At 43.1% G+C, this 19,507-nt stretch overlaps 1 protein-coding gene across 3 annotated transcripts in view; it reads right to left on the bottom strand.

The window, feature by feature from the left end:
* HDAC4 (histone deacetylase 4) overlaps window positions 1–19,507 on the bottom strand; it is a 154,153-nt gene that overhangs the window by 24,791 nt on the left and 109,855 nt on the right. For all 3 annotated transcript variants that reach the window (XM_075283861.1, XM_075283863.1, XM_075283862.1), the window contains 5 exons: window positions 11,107–11,178; window positions 3,019–3,263; window positions 2,781–2,931; window positions 1,656–1,770; window positions 338–459 (listed from right to left, as the gene is read on the bottom strand). In XM_075283861.1, the coding sequence (XP_075139962.1) occupies window positions 338–459; window positions 1,656–1,770; window positions 2,781–2,931; window positions 3,019–3,263; window positions 11,107–11,178 (705 nt within the window). The remainder of the gene's footprint in view (window positions 1–337; window positions 460–1,655; window positions 1,771–2,780; window positions 2,932–3,018; window positions 3,264–11,106; window positions 11,179–19,507) is intronic.

Genomic DNA, 19,507 nt, shown 5'->3' with positions numbered 1-19,507 from the left:
TCATCTGACAGGTTCACCTTTAACCTTTGTTCACATAACATCTTTCATTTATGTGAGACATATACCAAAAACTAAGTATATATATATATATATATATATATATATATATATATATATATTGCACCCACAGACTTCTACCATGCAGACATATGCATATTATATATACATACGTGTGTGTGTGTGTGATCATGTTCATACACACACGTATGAACATGATCCAAAAGGTCTAGTTCTAGCTTGACATACATTTTGCACAACCTACATTTGAATCTGTTATCGGAGGGAGTAAAGAACATATTCCGAAAGATTAATAGGATAATGCTTTTTAATTTCTCACCTGTCTTTCTTAATGGAAAATCATCCTTTGAGTCATACATTCCAAGAACAGGGTGGTGGTATGAGCCAGATACTCCACCTTGAGGTGGTGGACTCTGGTCCAGAGAGCTATGCTGAGTCTTCCTGTAGAGTGAGGACAAGCAATGGGTTAGGGTCAAATAATAAGCAAACTGTCAGGGCTACATTACAGTAAAGGGGCACCTGTGCCAGGGTCTCCACCACCTAGTTGTAACTGACAAAGAGTCAGCTTGAGTATTTGTATTTGTCCTAGCAGTATTATTGGGACACCAATGTATGGTAATATTGTTTAGGCTTAATATGGTGTAAAAATGTGGGCCGTATGGAAGAGAAATGGTTCCATTGTTGCCCAGTGGCTGCCACAAATCCCTACCTGAGACTACGCAGAGTTCAGATGGGGTATTTTGGTCAGGATTTTGACACGGAATCTGAGTCAAAATCCTGAATAAAAAAAAAGTCTTCCATTGAAATAAAGAAGCGACATGCCCTTACTTCAGGCAGATTCCGCAACCGGTTCAGCCGCGGACGTCCGCCTGAAGAGACTCCCTCCCAACTAGGCCCATTCATTTGGGCCTAATTCGGAGCGAAGTGCCGCACAAAAAGCCACAGCAAAAAAAACAAAACACAAAAACCCTTGTGCAGTATTTTTTTAAAAAATTTAACAACAAGACATTATTAGCAATATACCGCAGTATACCTGCACAATGCAATATGTCAGGACCTCGCACAACTTGCACTGAGAGCTAGTGTGGTTGGCAAATGCAATCTATCACAGAAACCTTCCATCTACAAATCTTCATCTTCATCCCAGAAAATCACTGTGTAAGACTGTATGTAAGCAGTTTCAATGCAGTGTGCAAGGTCCATTACCCCTAGTTTAGCTACTATCTATTGAAGCAGCAGGCGGCCTTAGGGATTATCACTTCAGGGCTTCAGTTTGATACAATGACTTCCCAAAATAAAATAAAAAAACACATTGATGGTTTTCAATGAAACTGACCCTATGTGTGGGAGTTTCACATAACATTTCTACCAGATCCAGCGGTCTTTCTTTATCATTGTACTGTATGGTGCACTGGTGCTATGTCTTTTATTAGGGTAAAAGAAAGAATATTTAATACCGTAACCTAAAAGGTTGTTCTCTGTTCCAATCTAGCTAAAAATATCCATCCAGCCAGCTAAATTGTGTAGTTAATTCACTGAATATAATAGGGGTCTGGCAAACCAGCCAGCTCTGTTCCCAATAATGTAATGGCGGAGAGAAGGATACAGCTCGGAGAAAGCAAAATTCTGCCACTTACCAAAAGCGGGGATCACTAGACATACAGTGATTTAGGCTCCGGTGGGCCAGAGCCTTCTTCTTATTAAGAACAAATTCCTGCAGCTTCATTTTGACCTCCGTGCTTGCAACTGCACCTGTAATACAGCATAAGAGCGGAAACCATCAATTCTATACCCACAATATGAAAACACCAACATACAACTGAACGAGTAGTCTTAATCCTAAATATATTCTGAAAAGACACAAGAAGAGGTATCAACACAACAAATTGTCAGAAAAATGAAAAACTTTCAAAGCAATAGGTATAAGCAAAAACAATAGTCTTAGACACTTATTCTCCCTATCTACGGTATAGGGGCCAAGTGTTTGATCACTCGACCTGATGGTACCAGAAATCCGACACCCTTATTAAGGGGGTAGGAGAAATGTTCCATTTGTGGGAAAAGCCTTTCAATGAAATGGATCCTGACAACCCCTTTCTAAACGCCTGGTTAAGCTTTATGGATATTATAGAGAGAAGCTGCCCTACTATCTACTTTAAGTGGAGAGAAGCCAATAAGCAAAGGCTCCTGGTTTGGCAGATCACGTCTTACACGGATAGCCATTCATCTGAATTATCCCATGTAATATTACAACACCCCATAGTGATACTGCAGCCATGATCTACCCTCTATAGGGGAAGTTTGTTAGTAGAGAGATATGTTCTTCGTACCCTTCCATGATCATACTATCAATTACATTCAGTAGGCCTCTGATCACTGTTATTGTGACCTCTTCAACTTCTTTAAGGGATCAGAATCCTGGCACTCCGACTTCAGATATAAATACAATGCTTTCATTAAAGAGTAAGGACCTGTGTGCCAGAGAGACATCAGGAGGACCATGCTCACTTTGTTTTTTTGGCTGCAGTTTTTACTATGTGGTTGTTGGACTCTTTAATAAAAGCGTCGGATTTTATCTGAAGTTGGCGTGCCGGGATTCTCTTTGACTTTGTTCTGATTCTCCCGACATCAAAGGCTCCTGTTTGTCTGCGCGTGTGTTTTTTTTTTTCTTTCTTTAAAGGGAACACTAATATTAAGAGAAAGAAAACCACTACAAGTGCCAGCATACAGTTCCTTAAGTCATCATTCTGCGCTCTACTCACTTTCTTTTCCCTTTTCTTTATTCTTCAGCTGCATGAGTTTTTGTTCCCGTTGTTGTTTCTCCATCTCTTGCTCCTGCCGATGTTGCTCCAATTTTCTCTGGTGTTCCAGAAGCTCCTGCTGATGTTTCATAGCAAGGAGCTCTTGTTGCTGCTGTTGAGCGACACCCCGATCAGGTTAGTTACAGATCAATGTGATCAGAAAGTTCTCAGGAGTCCACGTATAGATTGGTCGTCTTACCTTTACATGCTCGTGTAATTGGGCTTCATGTTGTCTGGACAGCTGCTCGTGTTGCCTCTGAAACTCGGCGATAAGAAGCTGCCGCTGGATTTGCTGCTTCTGCTTCAGTGCCAGTAGTTCTTGCTGCAGTTGCTGCTCCCTTGCGGTACTCTCCGTCCCCGTGATGGCATATTGGGGATCCAGTCGAAGGTCCATAGGAAGCGTGCCGGAAGCCACTTGAAGTGGCAGTGCAGCACTTACATCAACTATGGGCGAAAAAAAAAAAAATTTTTTTTTTTTTATTAAAAGACTATTAAAAGACCCCATTATCCCTCCCAAATTCTGTACAGTTTTCAATAAATGTAAATAATCACTTTAGTCTTTAAGCTCAGCACAGGATCTTAGCTTTCATATGACACCTGAACCACAGATCTAGCTGAAATATTCCACTTTGTGCATATGCAATATTGGATCACATTTATGAACGCTACGCAAAAACAAGAAGAAAATGACTACCCAATAAAAAAACAAAACAAAAAAAAAAACACAAGATGTAACCGAATGAAATTGTATTTGTGACAAGATTTCTGCACTCGGTGCCAAGCTGATGATTCCAGCGTGTCTGTTATCTGCAAGATGCCAGTGGAACGGTTTGGGACTATTGGCAGAAAAAGTGTTAATAAGAGGAAATGAAGCCATTGCGGCATGCTGTCCATGTGGAGGATGAGATCAAAGCTGGAAGCTCTACTATAATGCCAGGAGAAAGTTCATAAAATTATAGGCATTATAAGGGCACGCAGCTGCATAGATGGGATGCACAATCAGAAACCATTGTGTTCAGCGGTTGATGCGTCACTTGTGACTCTTGTTCACCAAGCACCCCGAAGAGTAAACTTGTTAGAAAGAGTTGACAGGAAGGCGGGGGAGGGTCAGGCATGTCAGCGAGGGGACTTTGACACTCAGCCCTCCTGAAAACAAAGCAAGCTTCTCTTTTTCCCAGGGGGAGCTCCCCCAGCTCCTCGTCCCCAAGCTGCTTGGTTGGGTTTATCTCCCGAGGCTTACGACAGTAGTTGGAGTGGTGACGTTAACAGAGGCACAAAGAATGTATTCAGCAAAGCCAGGGAGCCTTCCGCAGTGTGCCATTATAATAGGGCACATTTCCCCGCACCAACTCTTCCCACAATTCAGGACACAGTGGCCTCTGAAGGAAGGATGCTGATGTAGTTGGTGGTTACTGAATAAAAAACTTGCATGGAGAGAAGAAGGGCAGAATGGAGACAAAACGGCATTTATCAAAAGTTACTCAATACCATCCAAGAGTATGAGAGCATCACTGCTTTAGAGGACCCATCTATGTGGAAAATTAAGAAAGCAGAGACATATGTGAAATCTGTAATACGTACAATGCAGAGATCACAGGTTATATACACACAATACACCTGAGCTGTAAAAAAACCATCACAATTTAGATGGACAACTTTATGGTACAGTATTAAAGACAACCTGCCCATACTAACCCAATATCCAGTTTATAAAAGTGGTAAGGCAAGTTCCAATCATATGTGTGATCAATAAAACAGTGAATTATTGAGATGGCAGGGGAAGTGTGGTATTAGTTGTTGGACATTCATACTGCCACAGGGGCAGCTTGCATCCTGCAGAGAGGGTCTCTGTTCTGGCTTATCTACCGGGGTCCCAAGTGCCCATATGCCCTAATAGTGGTGCTTGAGATTGAAGGGGAAGTTCCTAAGTAGAGTCACATAGGTGCACATACACATAAGAACAAGGCTGGTTAAACCATCAAATCTTTGCATGTCCTGATGACTATTTTATGGGATTGGAGAAGAGGTTCTGAGGCAGGCGTGTGTGAAAATTCCTCCCCAAGAGATTACTTTAGGGGGGAAAGAAATATTGGGTATGTTGAATTTCATCCAAGCAGGCACGTCTATGGGAACGTTGGAAGGATTAGGTGTCAGTTAAATGTTCTATTGAAGGTATATGGCCACTATAAAAAGGTTGCCCACTCACCAATAAGGTAGACGTTCCAATGGGTAAGATAGAAGTATCTCACCTACAGGTATCCATTTCAGGTTTTGGCACTAACCTTTACTTTATTCTCGTAACGTGAGAGGGGAACAAATCAGAGCCAAAATATGAAGCAGACTGCTATGGGTTTGAGAATTCTATCCGACCCATAGGAACTTTTAAGATTTTTCTTCTCTAAAGAGGACAACTTCCTTAAATACGTGACTAGAGATGATAATAACCCAAGACACTTCGCTGTCTCAAAGCCATTCAACAAAAGATAACAACCTCCGCTTTTCGCACTCTATAATGATTTTCTGCTGTTCAGACACCGGTCCTATTGTATACAATGCCACTATTTAACTGGGATGACCGGCAGATGCAGTATGGCCAGCTAGGAGGGAACTATGGGACGTACATGACGTATGGATGGCCGAAAACTCTAAGTGATACAGCTCGCACATGAGAAACCCTCGAAGGTTTCTATCTTCCTAAAAGAAAACGAACTAATGCCATAGTAAAAAATAAATACTATACTAAAAAGATATATGGTACGCACTCATTAGTAGGAATCTGATACAGTCAAAGCCAGTCTGTGGGGTTATTTCCGTCAGTGAAAGGCTGCGAGCTCAACCTGTTGTCACCGTATTGGTGTCATCGGAAGCTCATTCATGTCCCGAAGCTGCCGCCCACTCCAGCCTGTCTTCTGCTTCCCTCATTAGACAGGATAACGTGTTCCAAAGATGCTCCGTATGGTGCCGCACGCCTCCGTCGGCAGGAAGGTGACTCACCACAGCTCAGCAGGTGAATCACACACCCTGGAGACAGTCACAGATATGATCCTATCCAGCGCTGTGGCACACCATTTCTAAACCCATAGACGGAGGCTGAATTAGATAATATTTCTCTGCCCTGGGAACAGCTGCAGCCTATGATCAAATGACATCGAAAAGTGCTGAGCACAAAGACGTGAGCTGGTACACAAAGCCGTGGATTGCTTCACCTCTCGGCAAGAGTGGACAAGAAAAGCATCCATTTAAGAGCCAGCAAAAGAAACAAGGTCAAAGCCGAGGATGAGTGTGCCCAGCGATAAGACTGTATAACACCTGACACAGTCATCATCTGCTTGGGTGAAGACATTGCTGGATTCACAAATTCGTATGTGCATCTTTCCAGTCAACGGTATGTCACAAGGCAGCATGGGTAGAGGTCTGGGTGCTAGGACCACCACAGAATTGAGGAGGGGGTAAAGTGCCCCTTCTCTCCATATATTTCCACATCTTCAAGTTCATCCCACCAGAATCTCCATTGAGTTTAATGAAGCCCTCGGCTTAAAAAGGGATTGGTGGGGAACCTTAACCTCCGCACTTCTACCAATGCCATCTTATGAAACAGGGGTCTATGACATCCTAAAAAAAATTAAAAATATTTCCGTATAGGTTCATTTCAGTCCTTTAGGGCACATTTTACAACTTTCTTATAAATAGCATCTACTTTTTCTTTTTGCAAGATAGGTTTGGATCTCATAATGGCTAAAACTCAAGATGTATAAATGTCCCTTAGTGGGTAGGGACAAGCAAATGGTTAATTCATGGGGGACTATGAAGGCAGACCCCATGTATAATACAGATATAGGAGGAAAATGGTGCTTTGAAATTAGGGATTTGGCCATACCAAAAAGTATACTCTGCTCAACATTACAAATTCTTGTTTCGAAGATCTACAATTTGCGGAGTTCTCTTCTCAATCCTAACCATAGCGCTATTGGGGACTAGGATTCAGGATATGATACAAGATCTGTAATATATAAGAATTTCTGACTCCTTTGGGTGTTGACACATGTACAGCATGAGGTCATAAGAAAATCTCACAAGTATTTACTAGTGGATCTATATGGATTGGTTCCAATGCATGTGGGACAAGACTACACGACACCCCATTCACGTGCACCGGCTGCAAATTGTTAGCCATTTTTATAAGGATTCCGGGCAAATTCCTCATCACATCCTGACATGGTCTTTAATTCTTGAAAACCTTGCCTTTATAGTATGGAAAACGCATAGCTCCCTTCCACTAGGCATACCAATATTAAGGAGGATGAGGATGGGTTAGAGTGGCAGTCATACATCCAATGATCCCATCGTGACACCCCTTGGACTCAAACATTAGTTTACCGTCTGGTTCCTTTCGACACAGAGGAAATGGCTAATGGTCGCAGCGGTAACCCAGCTTACTGAATAATGGGCATCCCCTGTGTGCCGATAGGAAAGGAGAGATAAGTCGGGACCAAGGAGGTGTCAGAACAAGGTGCGACAGGTTAAAGTGAGGGCTTTTTTAACTCCCCCCCCACACACACACACACACACTTTAAGGGCCCGTTCACACGGGCACAGAGGGGGCGGATTATGGCGTGTAATCCATTTCATAATCCGCCCCTCACAATGGTGGTCTATGTAGACCGCCAGGCTACTTTTTTCCGTGAGCGTCAGCCCTTTCTTCAAGAGGATTATGGCCACGACAGTCGTGGCAGGCGGGTTTTGACCAGAGAGTGACGTGGTTCCTCGCGTCACTCTTGGTGCAAAAACACGCTATACCGCCCCCCGTGTGAACTTAGCCTAAGGGAGGAATAGAATTATTAAAAAAAAAAAAAAAAAAAAAAAAGTCAGCTGACAACCCCTTTAATCATCATTCTAGCAGTAATAACAGCACACCAGGCTTCTGACAGGAGAAACTACTGCTGTAGCTGTCAGATACTCGATAAAGAAATACTAGATTACCGCCTGGCAAAGGAAGGTGCGCTGGCATTGAAAAGGATGACAATCAAAAACCAATCTGGTCATAGTGAGCTTATCTAGGGTCAATGTAACCTTGTCAACAAGATAGACTGATAACCAGGGTTTATAGAAAGACTCTAGTTGACCACCTGAGGCAGATATTTCAATGAAATCTCTTCCTCCATGCTTGCATGTCCACCATAGCATATTTAGATTCAATGTGATATGCCGATTACATCTTTACATGCACACATGAAATTATCAGCCAGTCACTAACCTCAAAGGCAAGGGTTATGTATGGCATGTGACTACTAGGGCCAATGATTGGCTACTGCAGTCACATGCGCATGTACAACATGTCATCACTGTGGATCAGACAGACTGGGAACCAATACTTTGAAAATGGCAAAGAGACATCCCTTTCCACATACCCAGTATACAATAAGCTCTTAGGCTCCATCTAGTGGTGACTTAACTGCAGGAACAATCTTATCATTCAACTATGTCCCTGTACAGGGGGCTTTGGACCTCAAAAAATAGAGTTGTAACCTCCATAGAAGTACATTATGTGCATAAAGCAACTGAAACTCACAGGGTTTTGAACTATAAAACAAAATGTGGTTAAAATTTGGATAGAAAAAAACCAAAAAAACATTGTGAAGTTATGTGCTCTTCTCCAGAGCACGGACCACTGCTTTCCTCCTCTGTTGCACACAGTGCTTCCTACATGAAAAGTCTGGGAGTCAGATACAAGCATTATTAGACATGCATTGTTGCACGCCGTGTTCCCTGTATGAACAGGTGGTCAGAGAGCAGGCCAGGGCTCTAGAAAGGAGCACATAAACAAGGGGACAGTTTACTGGAGAACTTCTTTAAGGATCTCAGTCACAAAGTTAAAAGGATTTTCCAGTTGTAAATGAATAAAACAAAGGGTTAACTTAACGAGAGGCACGTCTAATGTGTAGGTTTATGGTGGAACAAGCCATGAAACGAACAATTATCTGGTCAATGATCATTATTCTGAAACGTTTTAGTCTACAGTGGCCTTTAGAGCCTTTCACACTGGCCATATAGTTTCAATATTACCAAATTATTGAAGAGAAGTCTTTCTGGGAGCAAAACAATTGTTCGAGGATTTGTGACTACCAGATTATTTCTTTCCAAGGTGGTGGTGGTTTTCGATTGAAAACAAACCTTTTTTTAAGTCTCTGTCATTTAAGTATTTTTTTTTTTACGATTTGAAAGTGCAAGCCAAAATAAGTATCTTTAACATATTTTATTAGATAAAATGCTCCTTTCTCCACATAGACTCCTCTCCTCCTCATTTCCTACACTGTTCAAAACCATCCTCAATGAAGACAGGCTGCATCCCATACAAATCTATGGGGAAGGGAAGAGGAAAGAGGAGACGAGTGAAGAGACACACACAAGCAGACATGCTGCTGCAGCTACTGGTGAGTTGTCTAGCTCACCTTACTCATATCTGCTAAAAACATAGTTAGTTTCAGCAGTATGCTTGTCTGTCTCTCTCACTCCCCCATCCCCCCTAGTTAGACTTCTATGGCCTACCGCCTGTCTGTAGTGTAGATGGACTTGCACAGTGAATTTAACAGTTTAGGTGTGGGGAGGGGGGACTGAAAAGTGGACCACGAAGCATCTTTCTCCGATGAGATACTTACAACGTTCTTTATATCTTGTATTGATTTATGGAAGAAAAAAAAAATAAAATAAATTGAAGCAACAGTTTAATTTTCACTCAGTGACTGATGGTTTTGCTTGAAAAGGTCCATTTTGATCAACTTGAAAACTAATGTGAGTGTCCACAATCAGCGATCAATACTTATTTATGTGCACTTTAGCTAAGCAGAGCCACGTGGCAGACATGTCCTTACAGACTTCTGGCGAGTTTATCAGACCCTGTAAAATGGACCAATAGTTTTGTTTCTTAACATCTCACAAGCTCCTAGACCAGGGATTTCCCAAAAATGTTCCCTGAAACTCAGCAGCAGGACAGAAATGGCAACATCTGAACAGAACCAAAAGTCTTAACCAGAAAATAGTGATTGAATAGTATGTTTTACCCACCCAAAAACCTAGATGTACGATGCATTGTCTGAACATTCCCATTCCTAATCCAATGCAGCTTTGTATGAATCTGCACTATAATATGCTGCAGATTAACCCTATTCAGCGATGTGCATTGTAACCTGCCGCTGTATCCACAAGGAGAAAAATAATATTCACTACTGGGAATTAGGCGCAACATTACATGTGCAGGATTTCGGGAGCCATTCGAGAAGCATTTGTCCAACATTGAATTTCCTTAAGGCCTCGTTCATATCTGCGTTGGAATTCCGTCTAGGAAAGTCCGCACGAGAAAGCACACGGACCCCATAGACTATAATGGGGTCCATGTGCTTGCCGCCAGATCTCCGCAGGGATCATGCGGACAGGAAAGTATTTCACAATCTTCTTTCCTGTCCGCATGATTCAAGTGGATAGCGCACGGCAAGCACACAGACTCCATTATAGTCTATGGGGTCTGTGTGCTTTTACTGCACACCGCTTGCAGTTGCGTTTGGTATTCCCATGCGGACACCCCTGGACAGAAAACCAACGCAGATGTGAACCAAGCATTACACGTCAGGTGTACTGTCTAGGGATTCACTTTGGGGATGAATAGATGAATCAGAGTCGGTGCTTAGGCCTCCCAATTCCACAGCCCTGAGGCTTCATTTGTGTATTGCGCATGCGCTGGTTACTATGGCACTATAAAGATCCCATAAGTAGTCAGGACGGGAGCAGTACACGGGATAAGAAGGTACTACAGTTTGCATGAAGTGCACACATCTTATCCAAGTTAATGTTATTCACTGGCATTAGGCACGAAACAGGTTAGCGTTCTGTATAGTGATATGGTGGTGGTAGATGGCGCTCACACGTTCTGTAGAAAAATGGATCATCTTGGGCAATCTTAAACATGTTACATTAATAAATGGATCCAGTGTTTATGCAGAAATAGACTTGGGTAAAAGAAAAATCGTCATACATAATGCCCGCATACAAACTTCTAACAGTTGTCAATTTCTTTAGCACATTCCCCCAGCTGTTACCCTGAGGGGGGAGAAGTCTGCTTTACGATACAGAAACATTGGCTCGCCACGCTCTGAACAGTCTTGTAGTGCAGATCACGCAGTGTATTTTTTACTAGGAAGGAACTGCATATTAATACGGCATGTATATTAATATATCAAAGTATATTAAAACACATAAAACACCATTTCTAGCAGTGCGCACCACGAGTACTCACCAGTGCTTGGCATGTGTTTGGCACGAGTCTGCGTTAGAAGCTCCACTGGTTGGTCCCGACCAGATATTCCATCTGCAGAGAAAAGGGAGAGGGTTTAAGATCTTGCAGCTTGAAGTCATGGCCCCAGTCTGAGCCATGTAAAAAAAATGCAACAAACACAGCGAGACAGAAAACGACTGAAGACGGTGTCAAGAAGCAAACAAACCCAGTCTGAGGTCTGTGCATGAACCAGAGTAAGAGTAACCCTTGCCTGGTATTTCGGCGATGAGATGACCCTTGGCTGATGTCTGTAAGGTGAAAGGCCATAAGGTGTTAAAGACAGAGATGAGTGCAGTATGGCAAGGAAAGGGTAAACGGGTCTTGGAGTGGGTAGAAAATTCAGGGGAGCTTGAAGAGCCCCCAGCCTGACGTCTTTAAGGATTCTGTATGTGAATTTCAGGCAGTCTCTGAGGAACACCTGCCTCATCCAAATAATTAATATTACAAGAAAAGGGGTTCGTCGCTGGGATTTGGAGAGGAGGGCCTGTAGAAGACCCTTTCGAGGGGGGGGGGGGGGGAAGAGAATCAGAAAAGGCTATTCATTCTGGGGCAGTTTGATGACAATACGGTGCAGCTGCCGACTGGAATAAAAACCCAGGAGGCGGAGGCTATAAATAGCTCAGAAAGAGACGGCGCAGGGAGCCGACAGATTAAAATGCAGAAGCACGCAGAGCAAGGAGAGCGCGCAGTTCCCAGGACTTCACAGGCAGCTCTTTACAGAAGAAAAGAAATCCAATGTAAAGGGAAGAAATGAAATAAAGCTACAGGAGGAGGAGGTAGAAATGGAGAGGACTGTGGGAAAATCACATGTATTCAGACCTTGTCTGGTCAGCACAAGTCACAAGCGCTTTATTCTGGGCATCTACAAGTTAATGTTATGGGTGTCCAGGCAATCCTTTCAACTCCATCCAGGGAACGCTACCCTATCTTTACTCTCATACTGCTCTAAATATACATGTCTGGAGAACACAAGGTTGGGGCACTGCAAAGCAGCCAGAGGCCATTATAACTAGTATATCAGGGGCAACTAGAAAAAGCGCCTTGACCGGGAGGCCTTGTCATACTGACAGTGCCCTGACCTCTGGGTAGCATTATGTGCTGTCTGTAGGGTATACAGTCCATACCTGAACCACGTAAGACTATGCACCTATATATGGTGCAGATCATGAAGTATTAGGTTAATTGTCTACAATATCCATTTAAAATTTTTTTTTTTTTTTTTTTTATTACATGTAGATTGCGAGCCCCATATAGGGATCACAATGTACATTTTTTCTTTCCTATCAGTATGTCTATGTAGAATGGGAGGAAATCCAAGCAAACACGGGGAGAACATAAACTCCTTGGGATTCGAACCCAGGACCACAGCACTGCAAGGCTGCAGTGCTAAACACTGAGCCACCGTGCTGTCCCTACAATATCCAGTTATTATAGGTGCCTGGAAAGAAACCAGTGCATAAGAAAACAGGCCCATAAGACCGTACTAGACCGACAGTGGACCAAAAAAAGTAGTTTTTTCCCCACACTGAATAGCGCTGAACGCTGTGTTATTATATGTAGCGGTATCCAGTGTTTAAAATGCATTAAATGCATCTCAAATACATGCAGCCATAGTTTCTAACCAGAAATACACCTCATGGAAACTGCACAACGTAGTGTGAACAGAGCCTAAGGTTACGACATCAAGGATTTACATATGGCAAAATCACATGTGAATTCTTACTGGAGAATTTGCAGCAGAAATCTAAGATTGACTCTCATATTACTGTCATGGAGGCGCCATTGTCATTTATTCCCATGAAGTCCATATGAACATCAACATTCAAGGATGGCGATGTGGACAAAAATATCAAGTGGATTATTCATACTGCATGTCAAGGGGGTTGAGGATAATCCTGTTCACCTGTCGGGGGCGCACTGTACACAGATTTGATGTAGATTACAGTATATGTGAATGTCAAATCTGCAACATCTGTAAACCTATGAGGCACCCGTCACATCTGTGTTGTGGTCAGTTAGTGTGTTCCGCAAATATTTGGGTATTTTATTATGTGTGTCCTGCACAACTCAATGCATACACCATGTTGCATCAACTCCTCATTCTCACCGTGTAGGCACCACACCTAAAATTTCACCAATGTTCAGTAAAATCTGGGTGAACGGTACAAATTTTGGATTGGTAAAAAAAAAAAAATTGTTGCATATTTTATCCACAGTAATACAAAGCAGCAAATACCATATCTTTGGCAAGACAAAATTGGGGCCCACTCAATTATGAGAGTCCAAATCCCCCTTGTCTATATGCAAAAATATTGGGCAACTCCACATAGCCCCATCCTTTTCCCTTTCCCATTTTAAGCAGTTCAACCACTCTCCTCTCTGGCTGGGTTTTCTTATCTTACCCTCAGCCTCGGTCATGAATAGAACACAAAAGCTACAGTGAAGACTGACACTCGGACAAAGCAACGGGTGTGGGCTCACGGAACTGGGATAACTCAAAACCCGCTGCAGATAGGATTAGCACAATGCGATATCTAATATTACCTTGTATAAGCATGGACATTGGAAAAGTATGAAAACAACTCCCACTGTCTGTAGGGTTACTATGTGTACAGTGATGCATTAGGATGATAGCAAGAGCACAGAGCTGATCATTAAAAAAAAAAAAAAAAAAACCTACAAAAGACGTGCTAGAAATATGATGATCTGAAAATGGTGTCTGGAACGTCAATAAATCGATTTCTACATTAGGATGCATTTAACTAAATGCAACGATAACCCAGACGAGCAGGACATCGTCCAAAACCGCCACCTGCCTCCTCCTGCAGCAGGGCCTTTGCAGTGGCTGTCTCGCTGTGCTTTGTGGCGGCTGTAATCTCTGCATCTCTCTGGCGGAAGCTTCTCCACGCTGCTTCTCAGCCAGAGCTATTTATAGACATCCCCACAGACTGGACATCACGTGCGCCCTGATGGCATTTTAATAAGCCTTGCATCAAAATACAACCTGCTTTGTAATGCACAAAAAGCTTTTCATATATAGGGCACAGCTGGCATGCGAAAGCAGCGCGAGGATAATACTACCTCATATACACGGTGAAGAGCCCCACTCCAAAAATACATCTGCAGCTTTTCTATTTATATCCGACTATACTGTGTGGACAAATCTCCTGTGGACGCGCATTAGGAATTTCCTTATAGCACACATGGGGCAGTCTTCTGCTGCAGGAAGGCAGCTTGTCGCTTGCTTTAGGATTTTACATCAAAAACAATGAAGAGCAAATGATGCAATTGTAAGCGGAGAGAGACACATAGCACCTGCTCACCTACAGCGCTGCAAGGAGCGAGAAAGTATCTGCCATATCACATGAGCACTCACTGACAAACCACTTTCTCACAAAGCGTCATACATATGTACAATGGGATCAAAGCCAGGATAAAAGTGCCGAAGTAACCCTACTGTAATATCGCCATAAAGGTAACGCTCCTTCATGCGATGCACATTTTTTTTTATTGTATTGTTCATTCAAGGTGTGGTTAATGGGAGTCTGGCAACAGAAACCAGCCCTGCAGATACATAGGTGAGGGTCACCTGAATCAAATAGTGTTTTCCCCTTGTGAATGGCCACCTCAGTTCCGAAGATTTCGCTGTGTTGTCAGCGGCCTCTTTGGGGCAACGGCAACTCCTTAATCAGTCAATCCACAGAACTCATTTGCATATTGACAAAAACAATTTCACAAGGCAAAAACTCTTAGGTAAACCTAACTTTACCAGACTGGGTTAACATGGTGGGATCTACTGACAGACTCTGCTTTAAGGCTGAGGCTCCACGTTGCGGAAAAGCAGCTTTTTTTTTGTTGCAGATTTTGCTACGTTTTTTTGAGCCAAAGCCAAGAATGGCTACAAAAGGAATGGGATATATATAGTAAGCTCTGATACTTCTACCTTCTGCTCAATCCACTCCTGGCTTTGGCTCGAAAAAAAAAACGCAATAAAATGTGCAACAAAAAAAGCTGCGTTTCCACAACGTGGGGCCTTAGCCTCTGGCACATGCGGATCTGCATCCTGCTAGAAAGCCAACAGTGTGCTTTCCAGTTATGTGCCCCCAGGCTGGAGATATCGGTGCCGTTCGTTTTAGCACAGATTTCTGCCCACCGTCAGAAGGGCGTTCCTGGGGTGTGATGAACGCCCCTCCTGACAGTACTCATCCATAAACCTGTATGGTCAGAAGGGGACGTTCCTTACCGCCCAGGAATGGTGCAGAGCTGTGCTGAATAACCCCTAGTACAAGTCTATGGACGAGCACACTATCAGCTTTCTAGCGGTATATAAAACCGCATGTGCAGGAGGACATGAAAGGTCCGCTAAGTATAGTCCAAGGCTGAGTTACAGCCTGAATTCTAGTTGCAATTCTTCTGGCTGTAGTAGGGAACAGCCACCAAGCTTGTGGACGGACATATACCTATTAACTTAAAGGAAAATTGCTGCCTAATTTTAGGCCTCTAAACTTCTATCATACTGTTGTATGGGACATGATTTTCCACCTGAAAAAACGCCTGAAATTTGAAATTTTCAATTATCCCTTTCATTATCCCTACTTCTGCTGACACCTTCCAGCCATGTCATCATCCGGAAGAGCCGACTGCGCACGTCCGTTCAGGCATTTTCCTGTGACAGAACGAATGCTCGTGTAAAAGGCCACAGGAAAATGGCCGAACGGACATGCGCGGCCAGCTGATAGGCAGAACACAGAGGCGTCGCTGAGCGTCTTCGGTGAGCACACGTGTTCTGGAGACTCATTTGCATAAGGAATAAAAAAGAAAATTCTCAGGAATGGCGGCCGGATCAGAAAAAGAAAAGTAGGAGAAGAATAACCCATGCTAAAGGATATTCCAACGTGGTGTTTGTATAAAAAGGGATTCTAATGATAGAATCCCTTTAAAAAAGGATAAGCGCCTCAAATTCCGCTGTCTGAACAGCCCGAAAAGGTGTCTGAAGATGCTCCTGTATAAAGTATCAACCGCAGCATAAAGATTAAGGGGTAATAACACTTGTCCCCATCCACAGTATAGGAGATACACGTCTGATAGCTTGTGGTCCAACCATTGGAACCATAAGTGACCATAGGAATAGGGGTGCCTAACGTAACACAAGGCATGGCCACTGCACCCCTGACTTCATAAGGAGTAATGGACTGTTCTAACGTGTCCACTGTCATTTCCATAGAAGTAAGCTCAGCAATGGTCTCACACCAAGTAGACCTCTTTGCTCTACATCACACTGGAGGCGCCTAAAAACTGCTGCCAAATTTCCATTCACTGCAGTAAATCAGTATTCAGATTACTGTAAAATCCCCGATGCAAAAATGGCGCTCTGCAAAATAGAATTGCTAGAGCAAACTGATTGCAGACAAGAAATAATGGATGATTTCAGCTCTTCCACCTGCAAAACTGTGAATGCAGCCCTGGCCCAGAATACATTCTGTTAGGCTAAGTTCACATGGAGTTTTTTGGTCAGGGTTTTGGTAGAAATCCGCCTCCAAACCCTGAACCAAAAAACGCCTCACCATTCAAAGTATACAAAGCGCTTCTGAGTCTTTTCCGCTAGCGGCAAAAAAGAAGAGAGATGTCCATTCTTTTTGAAGACGGGAGAGTTTTTCGGCTCGCGGCTTCAATGCAAGTCAATGGGAGGCGGTTTTTCCTGCTGGTTGTTTTTTGGTCAGAAACCTGAAGCGGAAATGGCAAAAACCTGATCAGGAAACGCTAGGTGTTTTTTTAAATATAATTCATGACCACATCCCAAAAGGAAACGGATTAGGAAACTGCTCGAAAAACACCTCAAAAAACGATTCAAATGGCAAAAAAATGCCTCAGGAAACTTCACACGTTTCCGATCCGGTTTTGACAAAGGCAAAACCCTGACTAAAAAACTCCTTGTGAACTTAGCCTAAAACAGTACAAAATAATGATTTTCAAAGTTAAAAGTGCCATTATTTGATATGCGATGTCAATCCTTTAGATTATGTCCACGCCATCTCAATGCTGGGGCTGAAATGCGGCGACCAGGAGAGCCCGAGATTGTCCCCATCAATATGCAAGTCGCAATTTACAGGGTGGAAGATCATGAAGGAAACACAGAATTCTCACTTTTTGCCTAGAGTTACACTTTAATGAACACACTTCATCATTACCTTTCAGATAAGTGTAATCCGGCGCATACATCTGCATAAATCCACAGTAAAAAGGCCACTGTAAAGGTGCGATCCATGGAAACGCGCGCACAAGGAAAATTACAACATCCGAAGCAAGAAAAGAAGAAAAGTCTTCTCTAAAAAGAGGAAAAGAAAGGGGGAAAGGGTGACAAGGCAATGAATGCCCTCCACCCAAGAATAGGCGTCTCAATGAATTCTGATTAATCCAAGCATTCACAAGTCGTTTAGGAGGTTTCAATGAATCTCGCCGCTAAATATCTGACAGAAAAGAGAAAGAAATCCACCATGTTCATTACCAGCTATTCACCGCTCTCATTTAAGAGAAGTAAAATGCTGTAATTGAGCAGCTGCGAGTATTATACAAAGTACCGGGAAGAGAATCCTGCAGCCGATTCCATGTCTGTCTACGAGACGAGACAGCGCCGAGAGACGTCTAAACAGTCACCTGTGTGGCCGGGAGTGGCTCTGCCGAAACACTATACAAGATCTAATCATGCCTTGCAGTTTTATCAAAATCAAAAATTCAATTTGCAAGTGTGAATGGTCCCTAATCTCCATTTCTCTTCAGATGTGTCGCAGCCCCACAAACCCTGAGAACAGATCAAGGTCTGCGAGGAAGAGGAGGGTGCAGCGAGAGGACTCAGACTCAATAGCATTTGGTGGTTTCCAGCTACCTCAAAAACTTGAACCCAATGTGTGAGCAGTCTCTCGCTCCTATTCATTTCAGTGGGCAGATTTACGAACCAATAGGCCCCTGGATTGTGGTTCAAACCGAGCAAGAATTTTATCACACGTCATATTTATTAAGTGTTTTTGTCCCCTTTTCTGATCAGGGGAACGGATTAGGAATAAGTTACAGAAAATGCATAAAATTTTACAAAGCTGCTGCGAATGATATTATACAGCATATGCCATGGTGATACATTTGGCATAAAGTCTAAATTTAAAAGCGTCTTGATAAATCCGCCCCAGTTTCTCACAATGTATAAAAATGGTTTGTAAAAAGTTATTTAAAAAAGGTTGTGCGCTGAGTTAGAAGAAAATTGCAAACATGTTCATTCTAAGGCCGAGGCCCTACGCTGCAGAATCACAGAGGTTTTTGTGGCAGATTTTGCTGCGGTTTTTTGAGCCAAAGTCAGGAGTGGCTGGAGAAGGAAAAGGAAACTATAAAAAGGAAGCTCCTAGAGGTTTCCCTTCTTTAAATCCACTCCTGACTTTGCGGAAATGCAGCGGTATTTTGAGCCAATGTGGGGAATCAGCTTAATGGAGTTATCTGGGAATAATAAAGCTTGGCAGTACTTTCCCTCCACCAGTCAAGCTTTATTAGGCTGGGTTCACACTGGGTTTTAACGTGGAATCCCTCAGAATTCGGTCCCAAAAAAACCCAACTCCTCCCATTGACTTCAATGGGAGCCATTCATTAAATAAAAAAAAAAAAAAAGGGACCTGCCCATTCTTGCCGTGGTCTCCGCGGCAGAATCCACCTCAGTGTCGCGACACCTCCCTCCCGATTATGCCCTATTATTTGGGCCTAATCTGGAGCAGAATGCTGTGGCTAGCCGTTTTTTGGACCGGATTCTGAAGCGGTCTCCTCCTCAAAATCCAGTCCAAAAATCCCCGTGTGAACCCAGCCTTACTGATATATACACAGATATGTCCCAGCGCCCTGATGATTACCTTTGCAGAGTCAGCGGTGGAGGCTGGAAGTCTAGTTCCTCTGCCTACCCCGTCGACACTCGAACTTCAATCAACAGGAGGAGAGGGTAGTCAGTGACATCACCTACAGCTGCGCTTACATGGTTCCAGCACCCTGCAAGAGTGAACTTCAGGCTTTTGGGACCTCCTTATATATTAATTACACAGCTTAGGCTACATTTTATATATATGTGCTGCAGTCTCATTGGAGACTCCTTCACAGTGAAAATAGGCAGAAGAAAAAGTCCCACACGGAGGACTTCCTCCTATTCCAGTTTAAAAACGACAGATACCCAACAAACTCCATTAAAGTCAATGGGGTCCAATGGAATCCGTGTGTAACTGATGTTTTAGTTTTCCACCTGTTCAGGTCTGTTGGGGACCAAACAACGGAGATGCAACATTAGTATTACCTTAGCCTAAAGCGGTGCGGGAAATATTTATTGCAGGTAACGTTA

Source organism: Leptodactylus fuscus, chromosome 8, assembly GCF_031893055.1.
Source record: "Leptodactylus fuscus isolate aLepFus1 chromosome 8, aLepFus1.hap2, whole genome shotgun sequence".
Taxonomy (NCBI): domain Eukaryota; kingdom Metazoa; phylum Chordata; class Amphibia; order Anura; family Leptodactylidae; genus Leptodactylus; species Leptodactylus fuscus.
The sequence above is the reverse complement of the archived record's forward strand: the minus strand, read 5'-3'. Positions and strand labels throughout refer to the sequence as shown.